The following is a 14,434-nucleotide window of genomic DNA, read 5'->3' as shown; positions in this document are numbered from 1 at the left end:
CTGCAGTCTTTTGAGAGGGAGAATAAAGCAGCCACGATGGAATGGTGAAGCAGTCTCAGTGAGATGAACGTTCCAATTCTGCTCCTATATCTTAATGGTCTTCTAAATAAATACACACAGTCTTTTTATCAGTGGAGGGCATGATGAGAGGGGAGAGATTTAATTGGGGCGTGAGGGGCAACATCTTTACAAAGAGAGCGGTGCACCGATGGACTGAGCTGCCAGAAGTAGTGGAGGCAGGTATAACAACAATATTTTAAAGACCTTTGAGACAATAGTATGGATAGGATAGGTTCAGAGGGATATAATCCAAATGCAGCCAAATGGGGTGATCGTAGGTAAGCACCTCCACTGCTTTTATTTTGCTAGTAAAGGACTATATTAGAATTCTAAAATTAAGAAAACAGATGTGTTTTAAGTCACAGGATGGGAACAAGGGAGGTGGGAGGCATTGCTGATGGAGTGAAAAGTGGGATGTCTGAGGTATGGTGTACCGAGGTTATCAGTTATGTTAAAACAGAAGAGAAAATACACTAATGTGCAAACAGAATTAGCTCCAGTGACCCAAGCTGCAACGTTGCCTGTGTGGAGTTCACCCACCCTTTCTGTGAACGCATTGGTTTCCTCTGGGGTTACACTTTCCCCTCACATCCTAAAGATATGCAGGTTGGTAGGTTCATTGGCTGCTGTGAATTACCCCAGGATGAGTGACAGAACCTCAAGGAATTGATGGAAGTTTGCGTAGGATAAAATTAGTGTACAATTAGTGTAAGTATTGGGTGCTGGGGTGGAGATATGTCACTACCAATGGAGGTGTAAGGCACTCCTTCCCTCTGCTATCCTGCAGGTTAGACTTGGGCAAGGTGTAGCACCTGCTTGGCCCCGACCAGGGTCACATGAAGTTGTGGATGCAGTTCTAGATGGTCTGATGAACAGCAGGAGGATATCACAAGTCACTGACACCAGGCAGAGAATCTCTGAAGAGTAATGATGATGGCTGGGGTCACCCATTTTGTAAAGGCGCTGCCCAGTAGAAGACAATGGCAAACCACTTCTGCAGAAATATTTGCCAAGAAATATCATGCTATTGTCAAGAGGTGACATAGGGTCAGAGAATGTTGAATGTTGAATCTTGGTGGGTGGAGTTAAGAAACTGCAAATGTAAAAAAAAAGTTATGGGAATCATATATAGGCCTGCGAATAATAACCAAGACATGATGTTGAGATTGCAAAGGGAGCTGGAAAGAGCATGTGATAAGGGTAATGTCACAACTGTAATGGGGGATTCAAGATGCAAGGGGATTGGAAAAATCAGGTTGGTGTCAGATCGCAAGAGATGGAATTTGTTGAAAGCCTACAAGATGCCTTTTTAGAGCAGCTTGTACTTGAACCTACTAGGGGAAAGGTTATCTTAGACTGGGTGTTGTGTAGTAACCCAGATCTTATCAGTCACCTTAATGTAAAGAAACCGCTAGGAGGCAGTGATCATAATATGATTGAATTCCTACTGCAATTTGAGAGGGAGAAGCATAAATCACATGTATCAGTATCTCAATGTAATAAAGGGAACTACAGAAGCATGAGAGAGGAGCTTTCCCAGGTGGATTGGAGGGGGATACTGGTGGGGATGATGGCAGAACAGAGGTTGCTGAAGTTTCTGGGAATAGTTCGCAAGGCACAGGATTGATATGTCCCACACAAGAAAGAGTTCTCAAATTTCAGGGGTGGGCAACTGCAGCTAACAAAGGAAGGTAAGGATTGCATAAAAGCCAAGGAAAGGGCATATAAGGTAGCAAAAGTGAGTGGGAAGTTTGATGATCGGGAAGTTTTTAAAATCCAACAGAAGTCAACTAAAAATGCTATAAGAAGGGAAAAGATTAAATATGAGGACAAACTAGTGAATAGTATAAAGCAGGATACTAGAAGTTTTTTTAGTAATATAAAGAATAAAAGGGACGTGAGAGTTAATATTAGACCACTGGAAAATGATGCTGGTGAGGTAGTAATGAGGACAAAGAAACAGCAATTGAACTTAATAAGTACTTCAGAATCAGAATCAAGTTTATTATCACCGGCATATGATGTGAAATTTGTTAACTTAGCAGCAGCAGTTCAATACAATACATAATATAGCAGAGAAAATAACAATAATAAATAAACAAGTAAATCAATTATGTATATTGAATAGATTTTTTTTTAAAGTACAAAAACAAAAAGGACTAGTTGTGTTGGCGCGTGACCTAGTGGGCAAGGCATCAGACTAGTAACCTGAAGGTCACTGGTTCGAGCCTCAGCTGAGGCAACGTGTTTGTGTCCTTGAGCAAGGCACTTAACAACACATTGCTCTGCGACGTCACCAGTGCCAAGCTACATGGGTCCTAGTGCCCTTCCCTTGGACAACATCGGTGGCGTGGAGAGGGGAAGGCCTGTAGCTTGGGCAACTGCCAGTCTCCCATACAACCCTGCCCAGGCCTGCGCCCTGGAAACTCCAGGTGCAGATCCATGGTCTCTCAAGACCGGCAGATGCCACCAACACAAAAGCAGAAATACTGTATGGTGCAAATAAAAGTGAGGTAGTGTCCAAAGATTCAACGTCCATTTAGGAATCGATGGCAGAGGAGAAGCACCTGTTCCTGAATTGCTGAGTGTGTGCCTTCAGGCCTCTGTATCTCTTACCTGATGATAACAGTGAGAAAAGGGCATGCCGTGGGTGCTGGAGGTCCTTATTAATGGACACTGCCTTTCTGAGATACCTCTCCCTCAAGATGTCCAGGGTAGTTTGTAGGATTGTACCCAAGATGGAGCTGTACCTTTTGCAGCTTCTTTCAGTCCTGTGCAGTAGCTCCTCCATACCAGACAGTGATGTAGCCAATCAGAATGCTCTCCACAGTACAATAGAAGTTTTTGAGTGCATTTGTTGACATGCTAAATCTCTTCAAATTCCTAATAAAGTATAGCCACTGTCTTGCCTTCTTTATGACTACATCGATATGTTGGGACCAAGTTCGATCCTCAGAAATCTTGACACTGACGAACTTGATGCTTTACTTCAGTCTTTACTGTGGAAGACACTAACTATATGCAAGAGTTCCATGAGTGTCAAGGAGCAGGAATGAGTACCATTGCTATTACAAAGGAAAAAGTGCAAGCCAAACTCAAAGGTGTTAAGTTGGATAAGTCACCTGGACCAGATGGACTACACCCCAGAATCCTGAGAGATGTTGCTGAAGAGATAGCGGATGCATTGGTCATGATCTTTCAAGAATCACTTGATTCAGTCATGGTTCCAGAGGACTGGAAAATTTCAAATGTCATGCCACTCTTTAAGAACGGAGGAAGACAAAAGAGAGGAAATTATAGGCCAGTTAACCTAACTTCAGCGGTTGGGAAAGTGCTGGAGTCCATTATTAAAGACAAGATTTTGGGGTACTTGGGGATAAATGATAAGATAAGTCTAAGACAGCATGGTTTCTGTAAATGGAAATCTTGCCTGAGAAATCTGTTAGTATTCTTCGAGGAAGTAACAAGTAGGGTGGAGAAAGGAGAGGCAGTGGATGTCATTTACATGGATTTTCAGAAGGCATTTGATAAGGTGCCACACATGAGGCTGATTAATGAGATAAAATCCTATGGCATAACAAGAAAAGTTCTGGCATGGATAGAAGAATAGCTGACAGACAAGAGGAAGCTAGTGGCAATAAAGGGTTATTTGCTGGTTGGCTGCCGGTGACTAGTGGTCTTCCTCAGGGGTCAGTATTGGAACTGCTACTTTATACATTGTCAATTATTTAGATAGTGGAACTAATGGCTTTGTGGCAAAGTTTGCAGATAATACAAAGATAGGTGGGGGGGGGTAGTGCAGCAGAAGCAATGTGATTGCAGCAGGACTTAGACAGATTGGAAGAATGGGCAAAAGGGTGGCAGATGGAATAAAATACAGTGTTGAGAAATGTATGATAATGCATTTTGGTTTAAGGAACAATAGTGCAGGCTATTATCTAAATGGGGAGAAATTTCAAACATCAGAGGTGCAAAGAGACTTAGGAGTCCTCGTGCAAGACTCCCGGAAGGTTAGTTCACAGGTTAAGTTTAGAACACAAATGCAATGTTGGCATTTATTTCAAGGGGAATAGAATATAAGAACAAAGAGATAATACTGAAGCTTTATAAGATACAAGTCAGGCTGCACTTGGAGTATTGTCAACAGTTTTGGGCCCCTTATCTGAGAGTCCAGAGGAGGTTCACAAGGATGATTCCAGGAATAAAGGGGTTAACATATGAGGAGTGTTTGGCAGCTTTGGGCTTGTACTCACTGGAATTTAGAAGAATGCATGGGGATCTCCTTGGAACCTACCAAATGTTGAAAGGACTAGATAAGGTCAATGTGGAGTGGATGTTTTCTCTGGTGGGGATATCCAGAACTAGATGGCACAGCCTCAAAGCTGAGGGTCAACCTTTTAGAACAGAACAAGGAGGACTATTTTTAGCCAAAGAGTGGTGATTCTGTGGAATGCTCTGCCACAGACTGCGGTGGAGGCCAAGCCCATGGGTATATTTAAAGTGGAAGTTGATAGATTCCTGCTTGGTTGGGGCACTGATGGATATGCTGAGAGGGCAGGTACATGGGGTTTGAATGGGATCCAGGATCAGTCATGATGAAATAGTGGAGCAGACTCGATCCACAGAGTGGTCTAATTCTGCTCCTATATCTTATGGTCTTATGATCGGGAAAGACCATGATCACCAATGCCATATGCCACAGAACACCATGATGATGGGTAAGGTATATTCTGGAGTTAGGGTACATAGCAAGTATTAACTTCAGCAACCAACCTTCAGACTTGTAGATTAAATTTAAAATGCAGTACTGAACTTCCAATATAACTCGGAGTCCTGCCATGTGCAGAAGTTCGCTGATGACACGGCCATAGTGGGGTGTGTCAGGAATGGACAGGAGGAGGAGTATAGGAAACTGATACAGGACTTTGTGATATGGTGCAACTCAAACTACCTGCGTCTCAATATCACCAAGACCAAGGAGATGGTGGTGGACTTTAGGAGATCTAGGCCTCATATGGAGCCAGTGATCATTAATGGAGAATGTGTGGAGCAGGTTAAGACCTACAAGTATCTGGGAGTACAGTTAGACGAGAAGCTAGACTGGACTGCCAACACAGATGCCTTGTGCAGGAAGGCACAGAGTCGACTGTACTTCCTAAGAAGGTTGGCGTCATTCAATGTCTGTAGTGAGATGCTGAAGATGTTCTATAGGTCAGTTGTGGAGAGCGCCCTCTTCTTTGTGGTGGCGTGTTGGGGAGGAAGCATTAAGAAGAGGGACGCCTCACGTCTTAATAAGCTGGTAAGGAAGGCGGGCTCTGTCGTGGGCAAAGTACTGGAGAGTTTAACATCGGTAGCTGAGCGAAGGGCGCTGAGTAGGCTACGGTCAATTATGGATAACTCTGAACATCCTCTACATAGCACCATCCAGAGACAGAGAAGCAGTTTCAGCGACAGGTTACTATCGATGCAATGCTCCTCAGACAGGATGAAGAGGTCAATACTCCCCAATGCCATTAGGCTTTACAATTCTACCGCCAGGACTTAAGAACTTTTTAAAAGCTATTATTAATGCTTTTTGAGATAGTGGTTTAGATGTATATCATATTTTTTTTACTGAGTTAAGTATTGTATGTAATTAGTTTTGCTACAACAAGTGTATGGGACATTGGAAAAAAGTTGAATTTCCCCATGGGGATGAATAAAGTATCTATCTATCTATCTATCTGAACCATAGTTTCCTGGAGCTGTGGACACCAGTTGATTGAAAACCAGACAATGCTGATTAACATTCATTTTGGGTGTCTGGAGTGTGGGTGCAAAGAAGGAGGTGTGAAAATGATATGTAATTTAAAGGAAGCATTGTAGATACATTGTAACTATAGAATTGTCCTGCAGTTACCTTTGCATATAAAATGTCATGTAATATTGGGTTGAAGAGGCCTCTTCCTCCAAGAGTGTCTCATTTTGTTGAAAACAACACTTCTGTATCCATTAGCTTTAATGTCTCTCTTGTGTTTTGACCCCAGCCCCCTCCTTTGTGAGAATCGCAAGAGCCCTAGTGAAGGGGGGGTCAATGACCCAAGAGAAGAGAAAGATACGTGCAGTGTCCCTCGTTTCACGGCGAGGCAAAAGCTGGCGACTGTGGTCATTGTCTCGTGGAGACACCTTTGTGAATTGGGAACTGTACTACGTGTATACCCTCAGGGCAATGTGGGTGGAGAGATGGAGAGAGATTGCATCATCCCAACCTGATTGACATCTGAGACCCCGTGAGTTCAGATAAAAGAGGGGTTGTAAAGACGGCCCCCCAGACGCACCAGAAGACACGCTAGAAATCCTATGACAGCGTTTAATAGCGACAGCCAGTGGGGGGGTTCGTGTGCGTCTTTTCCTTGCCTGGGATTGGCGACATCACCACGGAAGAACGGCTTAGCTACAGGAGAGGCCACAAGTGAGCGGCCATTCCCCAACGAGACTCCGACGGATCGAACTCATAAAGGTTGGAAAAACCCGCCGGGTAACTGTTCCATTCAATCTCTATCTCTCCCTCTCCAACAAAGTGCACCACCACGACACCCCAAAAGACGGCAGCTGGTGGAACGGCAGTGACCACAAGAGACTTTTAGATATACATTGGACAATATATACATTACCCCTAGACAACAATAGAGCTTATTTCTTATTGATTATTACTATATCTGCGCTTTAGATTGAGTATTGATGACGTATGTTATCTGAATGTTTGTATTAACCTTACTTTTGTGCCCCTTTATAAATAAAAACGTTTAAAAATGGTACCATCAGACTTCAGGGGACCTCTCTATCTTTGCTGGTAAGTGACCCAGTTACGGGGATATGTAACAACTTGGGGCCTCGTCTCGAGATTTGATACCAAATTGGGAGGTCAGTGAATTGAGTTTGTAGTCAAAAAATTTGGATCTGGTACACGGGTAGCCAGATGGGAAACCAGCAAAGATGGGCGTGGATGAATTTATGAAAAACCCGACTCTGGGGGCGCTAGAGGTGGCTACAAAATTAGACTTGGTAAATCTGGCGAAGGGGTTAAGCCTCACAGAGGTGAGGTCATCAGTGAAAAAGCAGGAAGTGCGAAGGGTCATAATTCAGTATTACATTGGGAAGAAGGTGTTTGCAGCTGAGAAGTTGGAAAATATCCCTGAAAAAGTACCAGCTAGTGGGATGGACCAGCTAGAGTTGGAGAAATTAAGGTTGGAACATGAATTTAAAATAAAGCAGCTGAGAAGGAGAAAGAACGGGCTGAGAGAGAGAAAGAAAGGGCCGACAAACAAAGGGAGCAGGCGTTCCACATAAAGGAGTTAGAGGTGAAACGGGACCAGGAGCTCCAACTAAAGGGGTTAGAGGTGGAAAAAGAGCAGGACCAAGCTGAAAGGTGAAGACAGCATGAAATTCAGCTAAAAGAGCTAGAAGCAGCCGAGAAAGAGAAGGAACGGGCCGAAAAGCAAAGAGAGTATGAGGAGAAACAGAAACAGAGGGAACATGACTTGGAGATGGAGAAGTTAAAGAAAGAACGAAGAGATCTAGGGTTAGATCGAGAGGAGAGGTTTAATGTTAGTCAGGAGTTGAGGGTAGTACCTCCATTCGAAGAGTCGGATGTTGATAGTTATTTCTTGCTTTTTGAAAAGGTGGCAGTAAATCAGAAGTGGCCCAAAGAGCAGTGGGTGGCGTTGTTACAAAGTGTGTTAAAAGGGAAGGCACAACGAGCATATGCGGCATTGGCCGTCGAGGGAGGGGAAGCGGTGAATTATGCCAAAGTAAAGGAGGCCATTCTCCGGAGTTACGAGCTAGTACCTGAAGCTTATAGACAAAGGTTCAGAAATTTACGGAAAGGGTGGAATCAAACGTATACCGAGCTAGCCTATGAAAAGGGTGTGCTCTTGGACCGTTGGTGCACCGCGGAACAGGTGGACAGGGATTATGGGCGTATCAGGGAGTTATTTTTGATTGAGGAATTAAAAGGGTGTGTTCCGGAGGAGATCCGGATGTATTTGAATGAGAGGCCGAATAAGTCCATCTCAGAATTTGCTAGGTTCGCAGATGAATATGCCCTAACCCACAGGACAAAGTTTTCCTCGCCAAAAGGTTACCCGAGAGACCGTGGGAACAACCGAGGAAGTCCGCCGGCTGAGGCAGAGGTCCCGCCGGGAGCTAGTGGTAAGGTTGAGGGGGAAAGGCCAGGCAGCCCGAGATTTCCGGGCTTGACCTGTTTTAATTGTGGGAAGGGAGGACATATTGCCTCTAGGTGCTTTGCTCCGAGAAAGGAGCCAGAAAAAGGGAAAGCAGCGGTCCCTATCGGGTGTGCCGTGGTAATCAGTAAATCGACGAGAGAGCCCCGGGTAGACAGAGTACGAGAGGGGTCAGAGACTTGGCTGTCACCCGGAACCGTGTCCGTGAAGGGGGGAGACCCACCCATTCCTGTCCGAATCTGGCGAGACACCGGGGCGGAGCTGTCGTTGATCTGCCGTGAGATACTAGATTTCGGTCGGAGAAGGGGAATGGTCGCCGTGAAGGGGATAGGTACAAGAATAGAAATGGTGCCCCTACATCAGGTAATTATGGATTGTGAACTGGTATCTGGACCAGTCGAAATAGGGGTGCCATCAGAATTCCCGAGAACTGACGCGGACGTCCTCCTCGGAAATGATTTAGCCGGGGGGCAGGTTTGGACAAGGATGACACGGCTCAAACAGCCTGTGAGGATTGCAGCCCCGCCCCTCACATCTCCAGTCTGTACCACAGGCGCAAGCATTCGTAGCCTGTCGAGAAAGGCAGCTGAGAAAGCGAGCAGTTTAAATTTGGCCAGTATTGATTTGGCCGAGACGGTCCTACCGACCTTGTACCACGTGTGTTCTGAGGGTGGTAAACCAAAGAGTAGTAAAGTGAAAGGGGTTAAAGGAGAGGAGCTAGATCTTCCCTTAGCGAAGAGAAAGGTCCTAGAGGTAGGAAATAAAGATGAGAAATGGAAAAAGCTGTTAAAAGGTCCAGAGTTGGACATGGATGATCTGTCAGGGGTGGCAGCCCTGTTTGAAGAAGTTGAGAGTTATCAAGGTGTTCCCGATAATGAGATGAAGGCAGTCCTAGATGAAAAGGATGCCATTACCTTGGAGAGGTCTGCTGGGTTGGCAGACAAGGTTGTTTCAGCCCGCGGGGTTGAGTTTACTCCGGAATGGAGTTGCCCAGAGAGGAACTGGGAGGATCAGGGGAATTTAGAATTTGAAAAGGGTACGGGTATTGAAAACCTGGAAGAGGCAGATGTCCCGTTTGAGTGTGTCCAAGATGTGGATGCACATGGTACTGAACCTAGTAATGGAGCTCAGAAAAAGTCTGAGGTATTTGATTCAGTTGAAAAGGAATGCAGTCCCTGTGGGTCAGATGGACTGGGTTCAGTGAAGACAGGGTTAACCCTGGTAATTGGGGGAAGGGAGGGTTCCCAGGTGCTTTTACACGAAGGGGTGGTGAACCTTAAAGTGGAACTCGACCATGGGGGGATAAACATTATTATTGAAGGGAACAGGAAGTTTGTAGTTCCCAAATTGAATGATGAAAATTTAAAGTATAGATTGGTGTCAGAAGAAGCAACCAGGCTACAGAAATGATGGCTTGGTAACGCAGTGCCTGCGCATCGATTACAGGTTGATTTGAAATGTAAAGGTGCCCCACACGCTGTTGTTATTCAAGAGAGCGCTGTGAAAAAGCCGAATTTTAAATGCGGCCTGAGGGAAAGGTTCGAACTGAAACCCATCAGCCTGCATGGTCTTGACAAGAGGGTTAGCTGCCTGTGTAACATTAAAGAATTGGGTGGAAATTCACGCGATGATTTAAGTTTGGGACACTGTATTGAGAGAATAACCCTTATGGAACGGAAAGGCGGGAGAGTACCTCGCCAAATTACCCAGGTCCCCCACATAGAAACTCACCGGAAAAGAGGTGACGGCTAATGGGGGGCGCCATTTTTAAATAGAAAAACCGGCTGTACGGGATTTTGACAAAGCATGTGAATAACAAAGACAACCCCCTTGGAACCCTGCCTGTTGAAATCTGATGCTACCAGCCTTTAGTCAGGGACAAGATGTTACCATATTAACGGAAGTGCCACTGTAATCGTTAACTGTTTAGACGCTGAAAAATGTATGACGGTACAGCTCTGTAGTTAAAAAAAAAAGCCTTTGTACTATGTTAGATCCTAAAACCCTGTAAGACTCTGTACCACTCCATTTTAACCGCTGGTAAAAACGTTTTTAAGAGGGGAGGTGTTATGACCCCAGCCCCCTCCTTTGTGAGAATCGCAAGAGCCCTAGTGAAGGGGGGGTCAATGACCCAAGAGAAGAGAAAGATACGTGCGGTGTCCCTCGTTTCACGGCGAGGCAAAGCTGGCGACTGTGGTCATTGTCTCGTGGAGACACCTTTGTGAATTGGGAACTGTACTACGTGTATACCCTCAGGGCAACGTGGGTGGAGAGACGGAGAGAGATTGCAACATCCCAACCTGATTGACATCTGAGACCCCGTGAGTTCAGATAAAAGAGGGGTTGTAAAGACGGCCCCCCAGACGCACCAGAAGACACGCTAGAAATCCTGTGACAGCGTTTAATAGCGACAGCCGGTGGGGGGGGTTCGTGTGCGTCTTTTCCTTGCCTGGGATTGGCGACCTCACCACGAAAGAACGGCTTAGCTACAGGGGAGGCCACAAGTGAGCGGCCATTCCCCAACGAGACTCCGACGGATCAAACTCATAAAGGTTGGAAAAACCCGCCAGGTAACTGTTCCATTCAATCTCTATCTCTCCCTCTCCAACAAAGTGCACCACCGCGACACCCCAAAAGACGGCAGCTGGTGGAACTGCAGTGACCGCAAGAGACTTTTAGATATACATTGGACAATATATACATTACCCCTAGACAACGATAGAGCTTATTTCTTATTGATTATTACTATACCTGCGCTTTAGATTGAGTATTGATGATGTATGTTATCTGAATGTTTGTATTAACCTTACTTTTGTGCCCCTTTATAAATAAAAACGTTTAAAAATGGTACCATCAGACTTCAGGGGACCTCTCTATCTTTGCTGGTAAGTGACCCAGTTACGGGGATACGTAACACTTGTGACTTTTGTTCACGTTACAATAATAATGATGAGTATAGAGGCTGTTTGATGGTGTGGAGGTCTGAACAGATTGAGTGTACCAAAGGACTTATTTTCATGCCAAGTGACCCTGTGATTCTATAGAAAAGAAACTAATTGAAACAAAAAAAGAAGATAGAGTGGAAAGGAAATTGTTCCATTCAGCATTAACGCCTGTGGGCTGCAATATACCCAAATGGATGATGAACAATTTATTGTTCCTTGAACTTACTTTGGACATGGTTGGAGCAATGCAGAGGACTGAAGGCAGAAAGTTAATACCTAACTGTCATCTTTGCAAGTAATTGTAACTTTGATTTGCACCTTTTCACAAATATTCTTTACTCTCTCACCTCCATCCCCACCCCTGCCTTTTTTTTTTGCAATTTAAAACTTGTTTGTTTTCTAACTTTGTAGATCTTTGATCTGAACGCAGATTTTTACCTTAACAGATGGTGCTTGGTCAGCTGATCACTTCCAGCATTTCTGGATTTTCTTTTGGAGTTACAGCATCTTCAGCTTTTTTGTGCCAGACAATAGGTACAAGGAAAAGTATGATGGACTGAACCACACAGCATTTAGTCTTTAGTTAACTTGTCACCTCAAAAACCCATTGCCAGAACTAAACATTTGACCTGCAATATTAAGTCTATTTCTCTTTCCATAGATGCTGTCTGATTGTTTCCAGCATTCTTCAGATTTTAAAATTTTAAAGTATGTTCAACATACAGGTAAATGAGCTTTGCCCTGCAGTACCTTTTGGGGAAACCAAGCACAGATTGGTAGTCTCCATTATTGCTTTAGTGTGATCTCTGCCTGTCTACTACTCATTGTTCCAATTTCAATGTCATAAAACCAAAGATGCTGGAAACATTCAGCAGGTCAGACAGCATCTGTGGAAAGACAAACGACGTTTCAGCTCATGAACCTTTCATAGAGGACAGAGAAAGAGAGAAAGAATAGGTTAGTCTAGGCAGCAGCGAAGGGTGATGAGTGAACCTATGGGTCTTTCTCTGATCGGATGGAATGCTATGGCAGTTAAAACAGATCAAGTTTCATTCCCTGTAATGTCTAGCTAACATTGTAAGATGTTCATGAATTCTGTTCAATTGGAAGATTTCATGATCAGCAGTTTCCATTCCAGCTCGTCTAGTGTCTGCCAATCCATTATTCGCTGGTAGAACTCAACGGATCAAACAACATCTGTGGAAGGAAATGAATTCTCGACGTCTAGTGTCGAAATCCCGCATCAAGGCGGCTAGGTCTCGAAAAGAAATGTTAACCATCCCTCTGCCTCCACCTATGATGCCTGCTCTACTGTCTTTCTCCAACAGGTTTGTATGTTGCTCCATGGGTCCAAATGCCTTCCTTGTACACCTTGCGCGTCGACCCCCCCCCCCCCCCCACACACACACACACACACAAACAGTATTCCTCAACTTACAGGTACAGATCCCTCTGTCCCCGGAGAGGCTGATGCTGTAATCACAGAACAGATCTTGATCAGGGTCACACACGTCCAATCTGGTGCATGGCTCTCCTATCTGCTTCGCACAAACTTGGCAGCAACCGCAGCGATCCACAACCAGAGAAGATCCCGGGTCGCAGCGGGGCGGGATCCGGGGACAGCGACAAGGGTAAAGGCAAAGCTGAGCCCCAACCTGCAGAAGAGGACTACAGTCATCACAATTTCATCAGCCGTGGAACCGTGCAGCGCGGGCATCCCGAGATTTTGCCGTGTGAATGGACATTCGCGATTACAGATGGATTGATGTGAGTAATACCAGTCGTGTTTGTGAAGGAATGAGAGAGCAGAACGTTAGATCCACACAGATCACACAAAACGTGAGTGAATGACAAAAATAACATAACTATGTATTAAATCAATTCGAATTAAATGCTCAGTAAACCAAGAGGAATCACCAATGACTCCTCTACTGAAGTAGTTCTCCCTCGCTATAAAAATTCATAAAGCAATGAATATTGTCCGGGCCGATACAACTACCATACACTTTACTGAAAATCTGTTGACATGGGAGCAATAGTTTAAATAGTCTACCTTGTTTCCTAACACAGAACCTACGTAAGGGAAAACAAATGTGCAGAATCAGTTTTCTCACCTTGATTGCTTTGCAAAGGATATAAAACGTTAACGCAGTATTAACCCACTGATTCCTCATGGTATTTCTGTGCGAAGCAGTGAAGTGGGGATTTCAGCAAAGTTGCTTGTTTAAACTTTGCAGCCTCTCGCGAGCCGGGAAGTAGCTGTATTTATAGGAAGTTGTGACGTTAATCACAGGCTGGACGGCAAGGACAACCCTGGAATACCACCAAGTTTGTCCAAATTCCGGATACCTACTGACATTTTGACATTCGCTGACATGTGGTCTAACTTGTTATTGAATAACAGTTAAAAGCGCAAATAGAAATTTGTGCGGCTTCCCTGCGGTTACCGGTGTCCATGGTGTTAGATAATATATCCCTCTGCCTACTAACGTCATTTACAAATTGCATTTGTTTGCAAATCGATCGGTGCGCCTTTCCTATAATGAAGCACTTGTTCTGGACGCAAGAGATGGGATATCAGGACTGACCTGCTTCCTATTTCATAGTTGACCGGTAGGTAGACTATCAACAGAGCACAAAACCCAGCTTGATGCCAAACTGAATCGAATAGTTTAGATGTCAGTCAAAGACATATAAATGCAAAATAGATACTTTTTAAAATCATAAGACACTCAGGCGTTGCCAGCCTTTTTTATGCCATGAACCCCTGCCATTAACCAAGGGGTCCACGGACTTGGGGTCTATCGGACTCCATATTCTGTTATATCAGCTAATGGTGATGTACCAGCAGACACAGTATACACTCAGTGTCCACTTTATAAGGGATATCTCATACACTGAGTGTATATTCATGGTCTTCTGCTGCTTTTGACCATCCACTTTAAGTTTTGACCTGTTGTGCATTCAGAGATGCTCTTATGCACACCACTGTTGTAATGGGTAGTTATTTGAGTTACTGTCACCATCCTGTCAGCATTAACCAGTCTGTCCATTCTTCTCTGACCTCTCACATCAACAAGGTGTTTTTGTCCTCAGAACTGCCTCTCACTGGATTTTTTTCATTACATAGAAACATAGAAATTTACAGCACATTACAGGCCCTTCGGCCCACAATGTTGTGCCGACCATGTAACCTACTATAGAGAC

At 44.5% G+C, this 14,434-nt stretch overlaps 1 protein-coding gene across 2 annotated transcripts in view; it reads right to left on the bottom strand.

Annotated features, from left to right (window-relative positions):
* LOC140736033 (CCN family member 2-like) overlaps positions 1–13,452 on the bottom strand; it is a 44,580-nt gene extending 31,128 nt beyond the window's left edge. For both annotated transcript variants that reach the window (XM_073061725.1, XM_073061724.1), the window contains exons 1-2: positions 13,342–13,452; positions 12,666–12,882 (exon numbers count right to left, since the gene is read on the bottom strand). In XM_073061725.1, the coding sequence (XP_072917826.1) occupies positions 12,666–12,882; positions 13,342–13,401 (277 nt within the window). In that variant the 5' untranslated portion in view covers positions 13,402–13,452. The remainder of the gene's footprint in view (positions 1–12,665; positions 12,883–13,341) is intronic.
* Between the last annotated feature and the right edge of the window lie 982 nt (positions 13,453–14,434).

The sequence above is a fragment of the Hemitrygon akajei genome, chromosome 11 (genome assembly GCF_048418815.1).
Source record: "Hemitrygon akajei chromosome 11, sHemAka1.3, whole genome shotgun sequence".
Lineage (NCBI taxonomy): Eukaryota > Metazoa > Chordata > Chondrichthyes > Myliobatiformes > Dasyatidae > Hemitrygon > Hemitrygon akajei.
This window is presented reverse-complemented; position numbering and strand designations above follow the sequence as displayed.